This window comes from Rutidosis leptorrhynchoides, chromosome 11, assembly GCF_046630445.1.
Source record: "Rutidosis leptorrhynchoides isolate AG116_Rl617_1_P2 chromosome 11, CSIRO_AGI_Rlap_v1, whole genome shotgun sequence".
Taxonomy (NCBI): Eukaryota; Viridiplantae; Streptophyta; class Magnoliopsida; order Asterales; family Asteraceae; genus Rutidosis; species Rutidosis leptorrhynchoides.
The window spans coordinates 2,179,124-2,190,433 of NC_092343.1; the positions used below are offsets into that span (position 1 = coordinate 2,179,124).

Sequence of the window (11,310 nt, forward strand, 5' to 3'; positions counted from 1 at the left end):
GTTTTCATGTCAATCAACACACCAAAACGAAGCTATTGAAGTAACTAACACTTTGAACACACAAACATTAACATCTAAACACATTTCATCATCCAAAATCAAAGATTAAGCATACACTTTTCATTTTCAAGCTAGTTACACCAAAACATCAAGATCGAGCATACAAATCATATATTCATGTTATACACGAGCCATAGACACTAACTAACAACATATCAATTCAAAAACACGAATTTGAGAAATCTAGAGTTTTAGAAATGTTACCCAAAATCGATGAAGTTAGTATCAAATCGTAGAGAATGACGAGAGGATTAAGAATATGTAGTCGGATTTGTTGTGAGCTTCCAAGATTGAATTTAGATGATGAATGAATGGAATGGGTTTGTGTGTGTGTTCTTGCTAGAGAGAAAGAGAGAGAGATGGAGATGGTTGAATGGTGGTGATTGGGGTGGACTAGGTGACCTAGTCAACTAGTTTGCCCCGTGTCAATTTTAGTCCCTCGAGTTTGTAGTCGGGTGCGGAAAATACCTAAACGGAATATTTTAAAACGCGTATTAACGGGAGATGTTATAAACATATAACGGAGTTTAAATTAATATAACGGAAAAGTAAACGAAAAAAGGCGGGATGTTACAATGTCATCCCTAGCTATAGCCAGGTTTTGGTAGGGTTCGTTTTTTAGTTTTGATCCATGCGGTTGTTTCGTTGTAATTTTGTTCGTCTTTTTCATTAATATTTAGTACTCCATGAGTCCCTAATTACTCACGAGTTTACAGAGTTTTTATACTCCCACAGTCCTAATATAATAGTCATGATTAAATGATTTAATATGTGAATATTTAACTTAATAGTCTACTTTCATAAATGGGTAAAAAAAAATAATAATGAAATTAAATTATTTTATACTCTTCCTTTATGCATTTAAACCAAAAAAAAAGTAAAAAGTATTTGTTTATGACTTTAAAACTCATTGCTTGTGTGTTTTCTATCCTTCGTGTTAGAGCACTCCGAATGAAAGTGTCTTCTATGTGCCAATCATTTGTCAATCTCAAACACCCATTGTGGGTGTGTTGTTAATCTTTTGCGAATTCCTGTTAGCCATTCATTTTGTGAATTTGAAGCATATATCATCACGAACCATATGCCTTTACTTACTTGTACATTTTGCTCTTAAATTTGTAAAATGATATAATTAATTAATTTTGAATGGTTGAGGATGTGCTTCATGGTTTGAAAGTTGTATGTAATGCATTAGTGATAGAAAAAAAAAAATGAGAAGAAAATGATGATGTGACAGTATGTTAATATAAAGAAAGGTGTCATGAATGAGAATACTCTTTATCACTCATGATGAGTTCTAGCATTTGGGTATGAAGTGTTGTGAGCCGAGTTTGCATTCTTTTGAACCTTCTATTGTAATTGTTATTTTATCACCTTTTTCATGAAACATTATTATTAATATAATCCTTGTTTTTTGCAAAAAAAAAAAGGTTATTTCTAGTAGACACAATAATAAAACAAAAAAGAGTAAGTAAAAAGTTCGACTTGTTTATTAAGAGGTGTATAATTCATAATATAAAGGCATTTATTTTATTTTATTTTATTCTATATAATATGACTAAAAGGGCGTTTGGGAACGCGATTTGAAATTAATTATTTGATTATTGCGTTTTGGGATGTAAATCATCAATTTATAGTGTTTGGTATTAAATTTCAAAAACAATTATTTACGTTTTGAGAATTTGAAAACGCAAGTTTGGAGAAGTAACTCATGGGTTACTGCAAGAAAACGACGTTTTGATTTATTAGTGTGCTCGTATAAAATTTACCGAGATGCCCTTCTTACTTGGTGACTTGCACTTTACAAATTTAAATATAATAAAGCATATTCACTTTGCCTACCTGACATTATATCTATAGTTTCTATTAAAATCCTATAATGATGATGTAATTATTAAGCTAATTCTTTTATTAAAAAAATTAAAAAACAAAAGAAAAAAATATAAGCATGGTGGGTGATGTTATTAATCTAAATAATTTTGAATTAAATTTAAATCTTATTAATTAATTAAATATTACTAAATCTAATTAATAATTATTTTAATTATTAAAATTAAATAATTTTGAATTACTTTAATTAATTATTTTGATTTGAGTACGAGAAGGTATAAAAGCTAGGTAGAAAGAAACTAATTCTAAGTTTATATTTTAATTTACACTTTTAAAATAATATGACAACCAATATTATTATTTTTTTTTTTTGCAAAAATAATAATACGTGTACATATATAATCGACCCAACGATCCGGTAGTACAACGGTTGGATGTTGATTGTTTAATATGCATTTTAGGTGTTTGATGAAATGTTCAGCTGACGAGTTTCTTAATTGGACTACGTGGTTCCACGGGTCATTAAACTAAATGACTTTAGTATTTACGTTCACTTAATACTTAAAACATATCATTAAACTGTTTGTTTAAACAAACTCGTGATTTCACGGGTCATTTCACTAGTATTTTATATACTCCGTATTATAAGTTTTAGTTACAATTAGATTAGTTAAAGTATTACGGAGTATCTTGTAATATGAGTCCGATATTCCAATCATTTAACATGTACGAATTGATTCTTTTAAAAATTAATCGTAAACACTCACACCCCTTTACATGTTAACTTAATTAAAACAATGCCATGTATGTTTTAGTCATCTTATCGAATAACTATTGAATAATTTTGTTTTCTCCAAACGCTCAAAAAACTGATTATTTGATTATTGCGATATCAAACAACATAATCTATTCAAACAATATTTATTACACCACGTTTTAGTGAAGCTGATTATTTGATTTTAATTATCTAAAACGCATAATCAATTTTGAAAACGCATATTTAAACAATCTTAAATCGTTACAATACATGATTGTGGTAAAGTACACATACCAATGAAAGCAATATTTTATATAATATGACTAAATCGTTACAATACTTGTTACCGATCTCGGTTTTCCACGCATCATGACTCATCACGTCTCTAGTGAAGATCCGGAAAAAGGTAAAGGTGCATCAAGCGGTCTTTATGAGCTTGCCAAGGACAAAACAGTAAATTCAGACAATAGCACACACAAAGATGATGAAAAATTAAAGCAAGTCCTTGAAGAAAGGATTAATGACAACAGCGGAGATAGGAGGGTGGCTTGGGGGTGTTTGAGCCACCCTCAAGTGGATCACCGAAACCATATTACATGTGTTAAATTTTGTGAATTATATATAAGCATCCCCTATAAATATAAGTAAATGCATACTAGCTTTTTAATTCTGGGTGAAATTGTATATGGGCCAGCAGCCCAACACACTAAATTGGTATGTGGATATTTTAATTTCATTAGTCATTATTGGAGCCCATTAATATTATAGGGTAAATACTTCTATTTTTATAATACAAAAATCGTGGAATGCGGATAGATATTGAATTGGAATTTCTCGTTCGTAACTACAATACAAAGATGATTCAGTTTCATTGAATTTTTATGAGTTTAGTTCTATTCTAATCGTTTTTCTTTTAAAGTTTTTTTAGTTCATCCAATCTTTAATTAACTATTGATTGTGTTTAAGTTAGAGTATTAATTACATGTATGAGTATGATTTTGTTCAATGATCTTAGTTCATTGTTCTTGATTTTGTTCAATGATCTTAGTTTATTATTCTAATTCGTATATGGACATCTTTTGTTATATCTTTTCTATTTGAATTCTAATTATTAATTGTGTTTATTTTAGAGTATTAACTAAATGTAGGATTTTGTTCAATTATCTTAGGTTAAACATAGATTCAAAAAGAACAATGTTTGATTTTTTTTTTAAACTAACAAATGTTGATGATCACCAATCACAACAAAAGGTTGATAATGTTGTGGAAGATGTTGCTAAAAACTCAAAAGCAGTGGTGATGATCAAGGTTGCAAACTTCGCTATTCGGGGATTAATCAGTCAAGACTTTGGAAGGATTAATCGGCAATTTGGGGATTAATCTAGGATTAATCGGATTGTACTTTATGCGTTAAGTATTAAATTTCAAAAATTATATGTTTAAATATAGAAGAAAATTATAAATATAAACATAAACTTTAACATAATTGTCTAAATTTGTTGATTTTATTCAAAAAATATAGATTTCTAGTTTAAAATCATGTTAAAATGCTGACTAATTTTGACTTTGACTAAATTTGATTACCAAATTCGATTTTGACCCATCAATTGACATTGACCGATTAATTAAACGAATTTTGAAAAATCGGAACGGATTGCTCTTAAAAATGATTAATCGGGGATTAATCGGCGAGTAATCGGGTTTTTTACAACACTGGTGATGATTATATATGGATGAACCCCCGAGAGTTGAAAGTGAAAAAAATTATGCTTCAAATTTAGGGAAGTCAAGATTAGATTCATTAGTTCGAGATCCTGGCTTAAGACCTTCATTCACGAATGATGCATTATTTAAAGATGGTCAGCGTTCTCATTCTTTCGTAATGATACATTATTATCATATGGATTTGTTATTTTTGATCGTTGATTACGTACAGAGAACAATTATTATTGATTGAGTGATTATGTTGAATTTTTTTATATTGCGTAGGCATCCCCAATCATGAAATTCTGGATTTGCCTCTGATTAATGATATTAGCATGATGTCATCTGAATATCTTACTGCTATCAGGGACGAAAGACAACTTCAGCTTGTAGAACGTACATGATTTTGTTTGTTATCTTTGTGAAGTTTATTAATAATTCAGCCATGATTCGTTTTTATTTCCGTGTTTTTCAAGTCAAGTTGTTAGAAATAAAAACCAAAGATCATCACAACAAGCAATTCTCAAGCATCTAGAAGATTCAAACGGTCTCCTCCTCAACATTCAATACTTCACATATTTATCTTAATTTTGTCTCATTTCCATATTTTCTAAAGGCTCCTTGCCTTTCATAGCTTTATAGCCGTTAGTGATTTTTTGTATAAATAGCTGCCTCTCTCAAACATGTAAAATCAACATTCAGTGAATGAAAATTGAAAGTTTCAATTCAGTCTACGATCAATACAAAAACAGTGTTTCAATTCTTAATTCTTACACAAGTAACCACAAGATTCATCAGAATGCAAGTTCAAGTCCCAGGAAATTGAAGATTAGTAATTTGAGATTGCTATTACACATCAAAAAGCAAGTGTAAAGACATTTTCATAAAGTTTACATGTCAAATTGGATGTATAGCAATTACTAATGATCATATATTCAAAATTTATACTTATAGAATGTAAGTTCAAGTCCAGGAAACAGAAGTCGAAAGGCCTTTTTTTTTTTTTTTTGAACATCTTGAATCAATTTATCAATTCATCCCGGTAATTCAGACATGGGTCAAAATTGAAGATAAATGAAAAGAAGAAAAAGAAATACTAAATGAAAAGAAGAAGAAAAAGAAATACAACTAAGTTGCATACTTGTACCAAGTCTGCAATGCAGAATTGTTTGATGAAACAAAAAGTAGACACTTAACAAGAAGGAGGTTCGTGAGATCATTAATGGGGACGAGCACCACTTTCTCATTCATTCGTTCATGACCGTGTCCTCTGCTGCTGGTGTACTGTTTCCATCTATTCAAAAACCCAACATACATATCAGAAGATCATTATGAGATATAAGACACCAAAAGTGGATCACTTGATTCCAAACATATAATCAACACTTTGAATCGTTACAAACAAAATGATGGGGTATTGGTTTCCATAAAGTTCCTATATTGTGTTTATCAAATCTCACTCTATCAAACTACAATACAGAGCACGGGTACCTTCTCCATCTGCTGCAGTAGGTGCACAAGGAGATTTCCTATATCGCGTTTGTTGTTGAGTTGGCTGTTGTATCACAACACAAATAAAAAAAGAAAAGATCAATATCAAGACGCTCATTTGGAGCACTATCTGGACAATCACAAATTGATAAATAACCTACAACCAAACCCTCTTAAATCCCATAATGTCATGTAGAAAGGTAACATATCATATAAACGAGCACAACATATAACCCATGCACATAGACTACTACCTCATATGGCTGCAATGATGTAAACACTCTAAATTAATGTAGTTGTTGAACAAAAGGTGTTTTATGTCAAACCCCATCACAAATGTACCCATTCCGACCCATTACCCAACCTGCCCATTTTGTCACCCTACAAGAATGACAGTTATCCACTCAATGAATCAACCAAAATGTTAAAGTACAACACAAAAACATCGGAAAGATGAACAAGACTTCTTACTTGTAGTTTAGGCCGAAGTGCCTCAAGTGGTCCTTTAGGCTTCTCTACACCTTGCTGTCAACAGTGACATTAGATTTTATTATCAAGTCAAAAAACACAAGCAAACACATGAAAATTATACAAGTGTAATACTTAGTTTTTTTTTTGTAGTAAAGTAACAAGCTTTATCTGCATATTTTCATGGTGAAGACTGAAACAGTGGTCCAGAGGAGATGTACCTACCTTTCCCAGAGCCCAATCGGCTGAATCAAAATAAGCTCGTTCATGATCCTAACATCAGATTTCAAAGTCTTAGATGAGACCAACAATACACAATAAAACTTAGTTACAGTAGTAGGTGGTTTTAAGGTAGTCTAAGATGAGTTCAAACTTTACCTTGGAAATGAGTGGGGGCTTTTTAGGCACGATGCCTCCATATTTGTTCTTAACGACTTCCTCCTGAAGAAACACAACAATATATAATGAAATCAAGTGGAAAAATTATGCGATGATTGCAACCAAATGATAGTAGGAATTAAAGGAAAATATTATATATATGCCAAGATCTTACCTCCTTCTCTGTTGAAGCCTTAGATCTGTCATCCATTTTTTTATGCTAGAAAGTGTACACAAGCTGCAATATAAAAAACACATTCTTTCTCATCAGTATATAACTAGGCAGACATAACGTCATCACATGAAAACTGGGCTACTAAATGTTCAATATATAGATTAATCAACTAGGCAACTGCACGAAAGATGATGCAGACATCATCTGTATATTCAAGTGGCTCTAAAAAATAAACTATGCAATTTCGGAAAGAGAGAATCAATAGTAAAAGAAATAAATATTCATGTTTACAGATTTAGCAATCAAGTCCTCCTTATAAGCAAGATTACCACAACCAAGGATGAAACTTGTATAGCTTGTAGGCGTAAATGGGACGTTTCCGTGCTAGAAAAACTCATCCAAGTTGACATATATACTACTCACACGACTTTCGTTCCTTTCTATTTTGCGCTCATATACATACTTTCTACATAAGACTGCACACACACAAACACGTACTTGTATGTGTGACATGTGTCTAAATGTACTTGCAGTATCTGAATCTCAAAAGCTACATGTAATATTTACTGTGAATTTGACATTAAATGTGTAGAGATAGTTGAACTTAAAACCATACATTTGTTTGACCTCTAGTTCATCACAAAGGAACACCTTGTGCGTTGTATTTTTGTTGTGTGTATGAGTATATTCATTCAATAAATGACTTTAATCTTACACGATATTAGTGAACGTCTATTCTAGAAAATAGTTACTCAAAAAGTACCACTTGTACGAGCAGTTACGTATACATAAAATATGTAAATAGAAAAACCTACAGATAAAAAAATATTATCAATAACATATCTGCAAAGTCATTTAAACTTAAATTCTTCCACACAAGCATACACATATGTTATATGTTAGATGCAACTTCATCAGGCCACTCATTATAAGACGCACCAAAAATAGACACACACTTCTTCCACCATCTTATATAGTAATGGGATTGATTGATATAAATCAGCTAATCACTATCCCTTTCCACATCATAACATAGATAATAACAGATGTTGTGTAGGTAACTATATGTAGAGACAACGATATTTACTTTTACATCATACAACTATCTGATAAACTTGTATGCATTCGTATTCTGACAACTAGGCCATATAACAGATATTAGAGCGTGATTACGCTAAAGAAGTCGATCTGCATGACCTAGAATTGATGTTACAGCAACATCAGTTACAACTAAATGAAGAAGCAATTATTATAACATGCAATGAAGTGTGAACAATGAATTATGTACAGTAACATATTTACGAATAAAACCTCCCCAAAGATGGATATAATTATATAAACAAGCAAGGGTTCACATTAACCAAATTATTATATTATGGTTATACATCGTAATTAAATAAACTATCAGTATATTCAGCTAAGGATCCGTTCCAACATTTCAATTCAAGAAATCGTTAAATTAACCATCAGATAATCACAAAAACATCGTTTCCGAAGACGCTGATGTCAATTTAAGGATTCAGATAAGATAATTTTACACTGGTAATAATCTACGGATAGCATAAACACGGTTATTTTATTGAAGAAATTGAAATAAAATGAAAATAATTTGAACAATGAATTGAAGTAAAATTTACCGATGATAAAAAGCTGCTGGAGGAGGTAGAAGCCAATTGCCGGTCTACCGCTGATCGAGAAATAAAATATTATTGGAGAATATTTGGCCTTAATTATTTTTTATTTTATTTTTTTCATTTTTTGTTTATCTATTTATTTAATTATTTATATAAATATAAATATAAATATAATATATAATATATAATAATATATATATTTATTATTTATATTTATATTCACATTTATCATTATTTTTTTAAAGACAGTATTTGGAATAACTGACGGGAGAATAAGGCACCCACTCGATGATTTTCCATGTACAGGTGCTTTCATGCGGAAACCCGAACAACTTTACAGGGACTCAATCCTTAAACCATACTGAGGGTGGGCGAAACTGGGCGGAACTGTAAGCAGCATCAAGAATGAAAAGATTATGAACACAAGACGTATCATAAAACAGGGTCAAATCCACCCACCCAGATGGGGTAAAAGCAAACCCAAGTTTCATAAAGAACCAAAACGGTAAAAGGCAAACCAGAATATCAGAAAACCGGGTCAAATCAACCCAAACGGGTTTAAAGCAAACCCGAGTTTGATGAACAATACTCACCGACTTCCAGTTTGATTACTATGTATAAAATGAAAATGAATTAGTTATATCGTTTAGAAGAAACAGACACACCACCATACAATCATCATCATCATCAAGATTTATCAGATCCGGAAGAACACAACCACCATCCCTAACATCCTCACTAGTCTCATTATTATCAAAATTCTTTCTCTAAAATTGAGGTTACAAAATCATCCACTACAACCTCACCTCGATTTTGATCACCAACATTTTCCTTTGCTTCTCTTGGTCTTTTCAATTCTCTAGTGTTCCGAGACTTCAGTAATACAAGATCCAACATATTTCTCCTAACAACATAAACAGGATTCGGGGAAACAAGACAATCTTTAGAATACGCTTCCCTAAGAAAAACCATTTGAGTACAGCCTCGTGTAGATATGTAAAAGATCCCAGGATGCTTCAAAATAAGCTCACGAAAGTTAACTGGAAGACCGAAATCTTTCTTAAAATGCACTAGTCGTTCAACCTCAACCATCTTTTCAACTGTCAAACTCAAAAGCTCATGAAGAATCCCAACTGCACGTTTCTCAAACCGCTCAATTCCTCCACATGTTGAAGCCCGAAAAACATCCTTTTTCTCATAAGGTTTAACATAAGGGAGTCTTTGCCAATCTTTTAACTTCCCTTTGAACCCTGCTTTAATCTTAAACCCGGTGGGGAAATTAATCGGGAATGCATACTTTGTCTCGAAATCACTCAACCATTTCTCATTATACTCTTTTTCCCTCCATTTCTCAACTTCAGCCACCTTCAAATCCTCATCAACGCAGTCTTTATCAGCCAATCTCACTATTTCTAAATCAACCAACTCAAACTCATCATACTTGCCAAGAATCGATTCCCGAAAATCATCAGGTAATCCTAATTCTCTTTGTATCAACCTCAAAGCATGAATATGAAGACTACCACTAACAGACATCATTAAAAGCTTTTTTACCCTTATAACATTATCAAATTCCATATCAGAAATCGCAATCCTTTCTTCTTCAAGTAAAGATTTCATCTTGGAGGTTAACTTGCAACAAATATTCTTTCTAATTGGGTGAGGAAATACATCGAACACATGGGGGTACTTATTAAGAAACCCACCAATGGGTACATTTAGCCCAACAATTTTGTTCCACCTAGACATGATCTGTACCGAAACAAAGGGTCCTCTGCGTCTAGCTGACATAAGTTCATGGAGACGTAGAATTAAGTTGAGTTTACGGTAATTGACCATTAAAGTATCGAGCTTATAATCTCTGGTTCGGTCTTCTAACCGTGTTTGTGATGTAACTGCTGGTTTCTTCCATCGGCGTTGTGTAGTGGAGTTGAATGGTCCAAATTGAAGTTGAACTTGATTAATAAATCGCTGTAAAACCCTAGTCATGTCTCTAGTGGCGATTCACGCACTAAAGTTTTGAGCTTTGAATGTAATTTCACGAGATACTACAATTTGCAGGAGTGTAACTAAATGAGTCAGAAGCAAGATTTAAGCAAAGAAATTAACACTTCTGTATCTTCTTAAAAATATTTTAATGTTTAACACAAAATTAAAAATTGCATCAAAATGCATAGACAGCATCACACAGTAGTACACATATTAGAAATGGAGACTTTATTATAGCTTGGATTATTAGTCACAAAATAGAAACCAACTTTTGATTTAATATTTTTTCATCAAAGTTTACCAACCCTGATATCTTCGATTTTGGCCATGAACCCAGATTCACAGATGGAGTTGTGGAATTGAAAAGCCAAAAATAATAAATAAAATACATAATTAACCTTGTAGAAATACCTGAGAGAATGTTGTTGAAGGTGTTGGCCGCCGTCAGACTTTCCGGCCATGTCAAAGAAGAGCCGGCGAAGTGAACGAGGCTGCTTGAGGAAAAATATGAAAATAATAATAATAATACTGGTAATATACGAATTTATTTATTTAAATTAAATATAATACGGATTAAAGAATAATGATTAATAATTAAATTAAATTAATAATAATAAAATAGTAAAATTAAAAATAATACTTGATGAAAATTATAATATTTGATGAAAATTATATTGATGAATTGAGTTTTAAATGTGTTTTCATTTCATATAATTTTTCATCAAATATTATATAACACAAATAAAAATATTTACGGTCAAAGTTGACAAAAAAAAAAAGACTTTGAAAAGTCAAAAGTGGACACTTAAAATGGGAAGGAGGGA

General features: G+C 31.6%; 2 protein-coding genes across 5 annotated transcripts; both read right to left on the bottom strand.

Moving 5' to 3' along the window:
* Positions 1-5,470: 5,470 nt before the first annotated feature.
* Positions 5,471-10,965, bottom strand: LOC139876278 (uncharacterized). 2 transcript variants are annotated; one of them, XM_071863580.1, is made up of 7 exons: positions 10,898-10,965; positions 6,864-6,926; positions 6,689-6,751; positions 6,536-6,583; positions 6,314-6,367; positions 5,843-5,906; positions 5,471-5,645 (listed from the first exon to the last, which is right to left on the bottom strand). In XM_071863580.1, exons 2-7 carry the CDS (start codon positions 6,897-6,899, stop codon positions 5,599-5,601), a joined length of 312 nt encoding a protein of 103 aa, XP_071719681.1. In that variant the 5' UTR covers positions 6,900-6,926; positions 10,898-10,965; the 3' UTR covers positions 5,471-5,598. The 2 variants fall into 2 exon arrangements, with proteins under 2 accessions (XP_071719681.1, XP_071719680.1); XM_071863579.1 differs by lacking the exon at positions 10,898-10,965 and having other exon boundaries at positions 6,864-7,728.
* Positions 8,501-10,985, bottom strand: LOC139876277 (protein ROOT PRIMORDIUM DEFECTIVE 1-like). Of its 3 annotated transcripts, none has more exons than XM_071863577.1 (3): positions 10,898-10,974; positions 8,783-10,566; positions 8,501-8,550 (listed from the first exon to the last, which is right to left on the bottom strand). In XM_071863577.1, exon 2 carries the CDS (start codon positions 10,484-10,486, stop codon positions 9,251-9,253), a length of 1,236 nt encoding a protein of 411 aa, XP_071719678.1. In that variant the 5' UTR covers positions 10,487-10,566; positions 10,898-10,974; the 3' UTR covers positions 8,501-8,550; positions 8,783-9,250. The 3 variants fall into 3 exon arrangements, with proteins under 3 accessions (XP_071719678.1, XP_071719679.1, XP_071719677.1); XM_071863578.1 differs by having other exon boundaries at positions 8,783-10,545; positions 10,898-10,962; XM_071863576.1 differs by having other exon boundaries at positions 8,525-8,550; positions 8,764-10,985.
* Between the last annotated feature and the right edge of the window lie 325 nt (positions 10,986-11,310).

Coding starts and splice junctions, on each gene's coding strand:
- LOC139876278 (XM_071863580.1), bottom strand. CDS start 6,899: ATGGATGACAGATCTAAGGCTTCAACAGAGAAGGAG. Junction 6,752..6,863: donor AGGCTTCAACAGAGAAGGAG/GTAAGATCTTGG, acceptor GTGTTTCTTCAG/GAGGAAGTCGTTAAGAACAA. Junction 5,646..5,842: donor TACTGCAGCAGATGGAGAAG/GTACCCGTGCTC, acceptor GTTTTTGAATAG/ATGGAAACAGTACACCAGCA.
- LOC139876277 (XM_071863577.1), bottom strand. CDS start 10,486: ATGACTAGGGTTTTACAGCGATTTATTAATCAAGTTCAACTTCAATTT.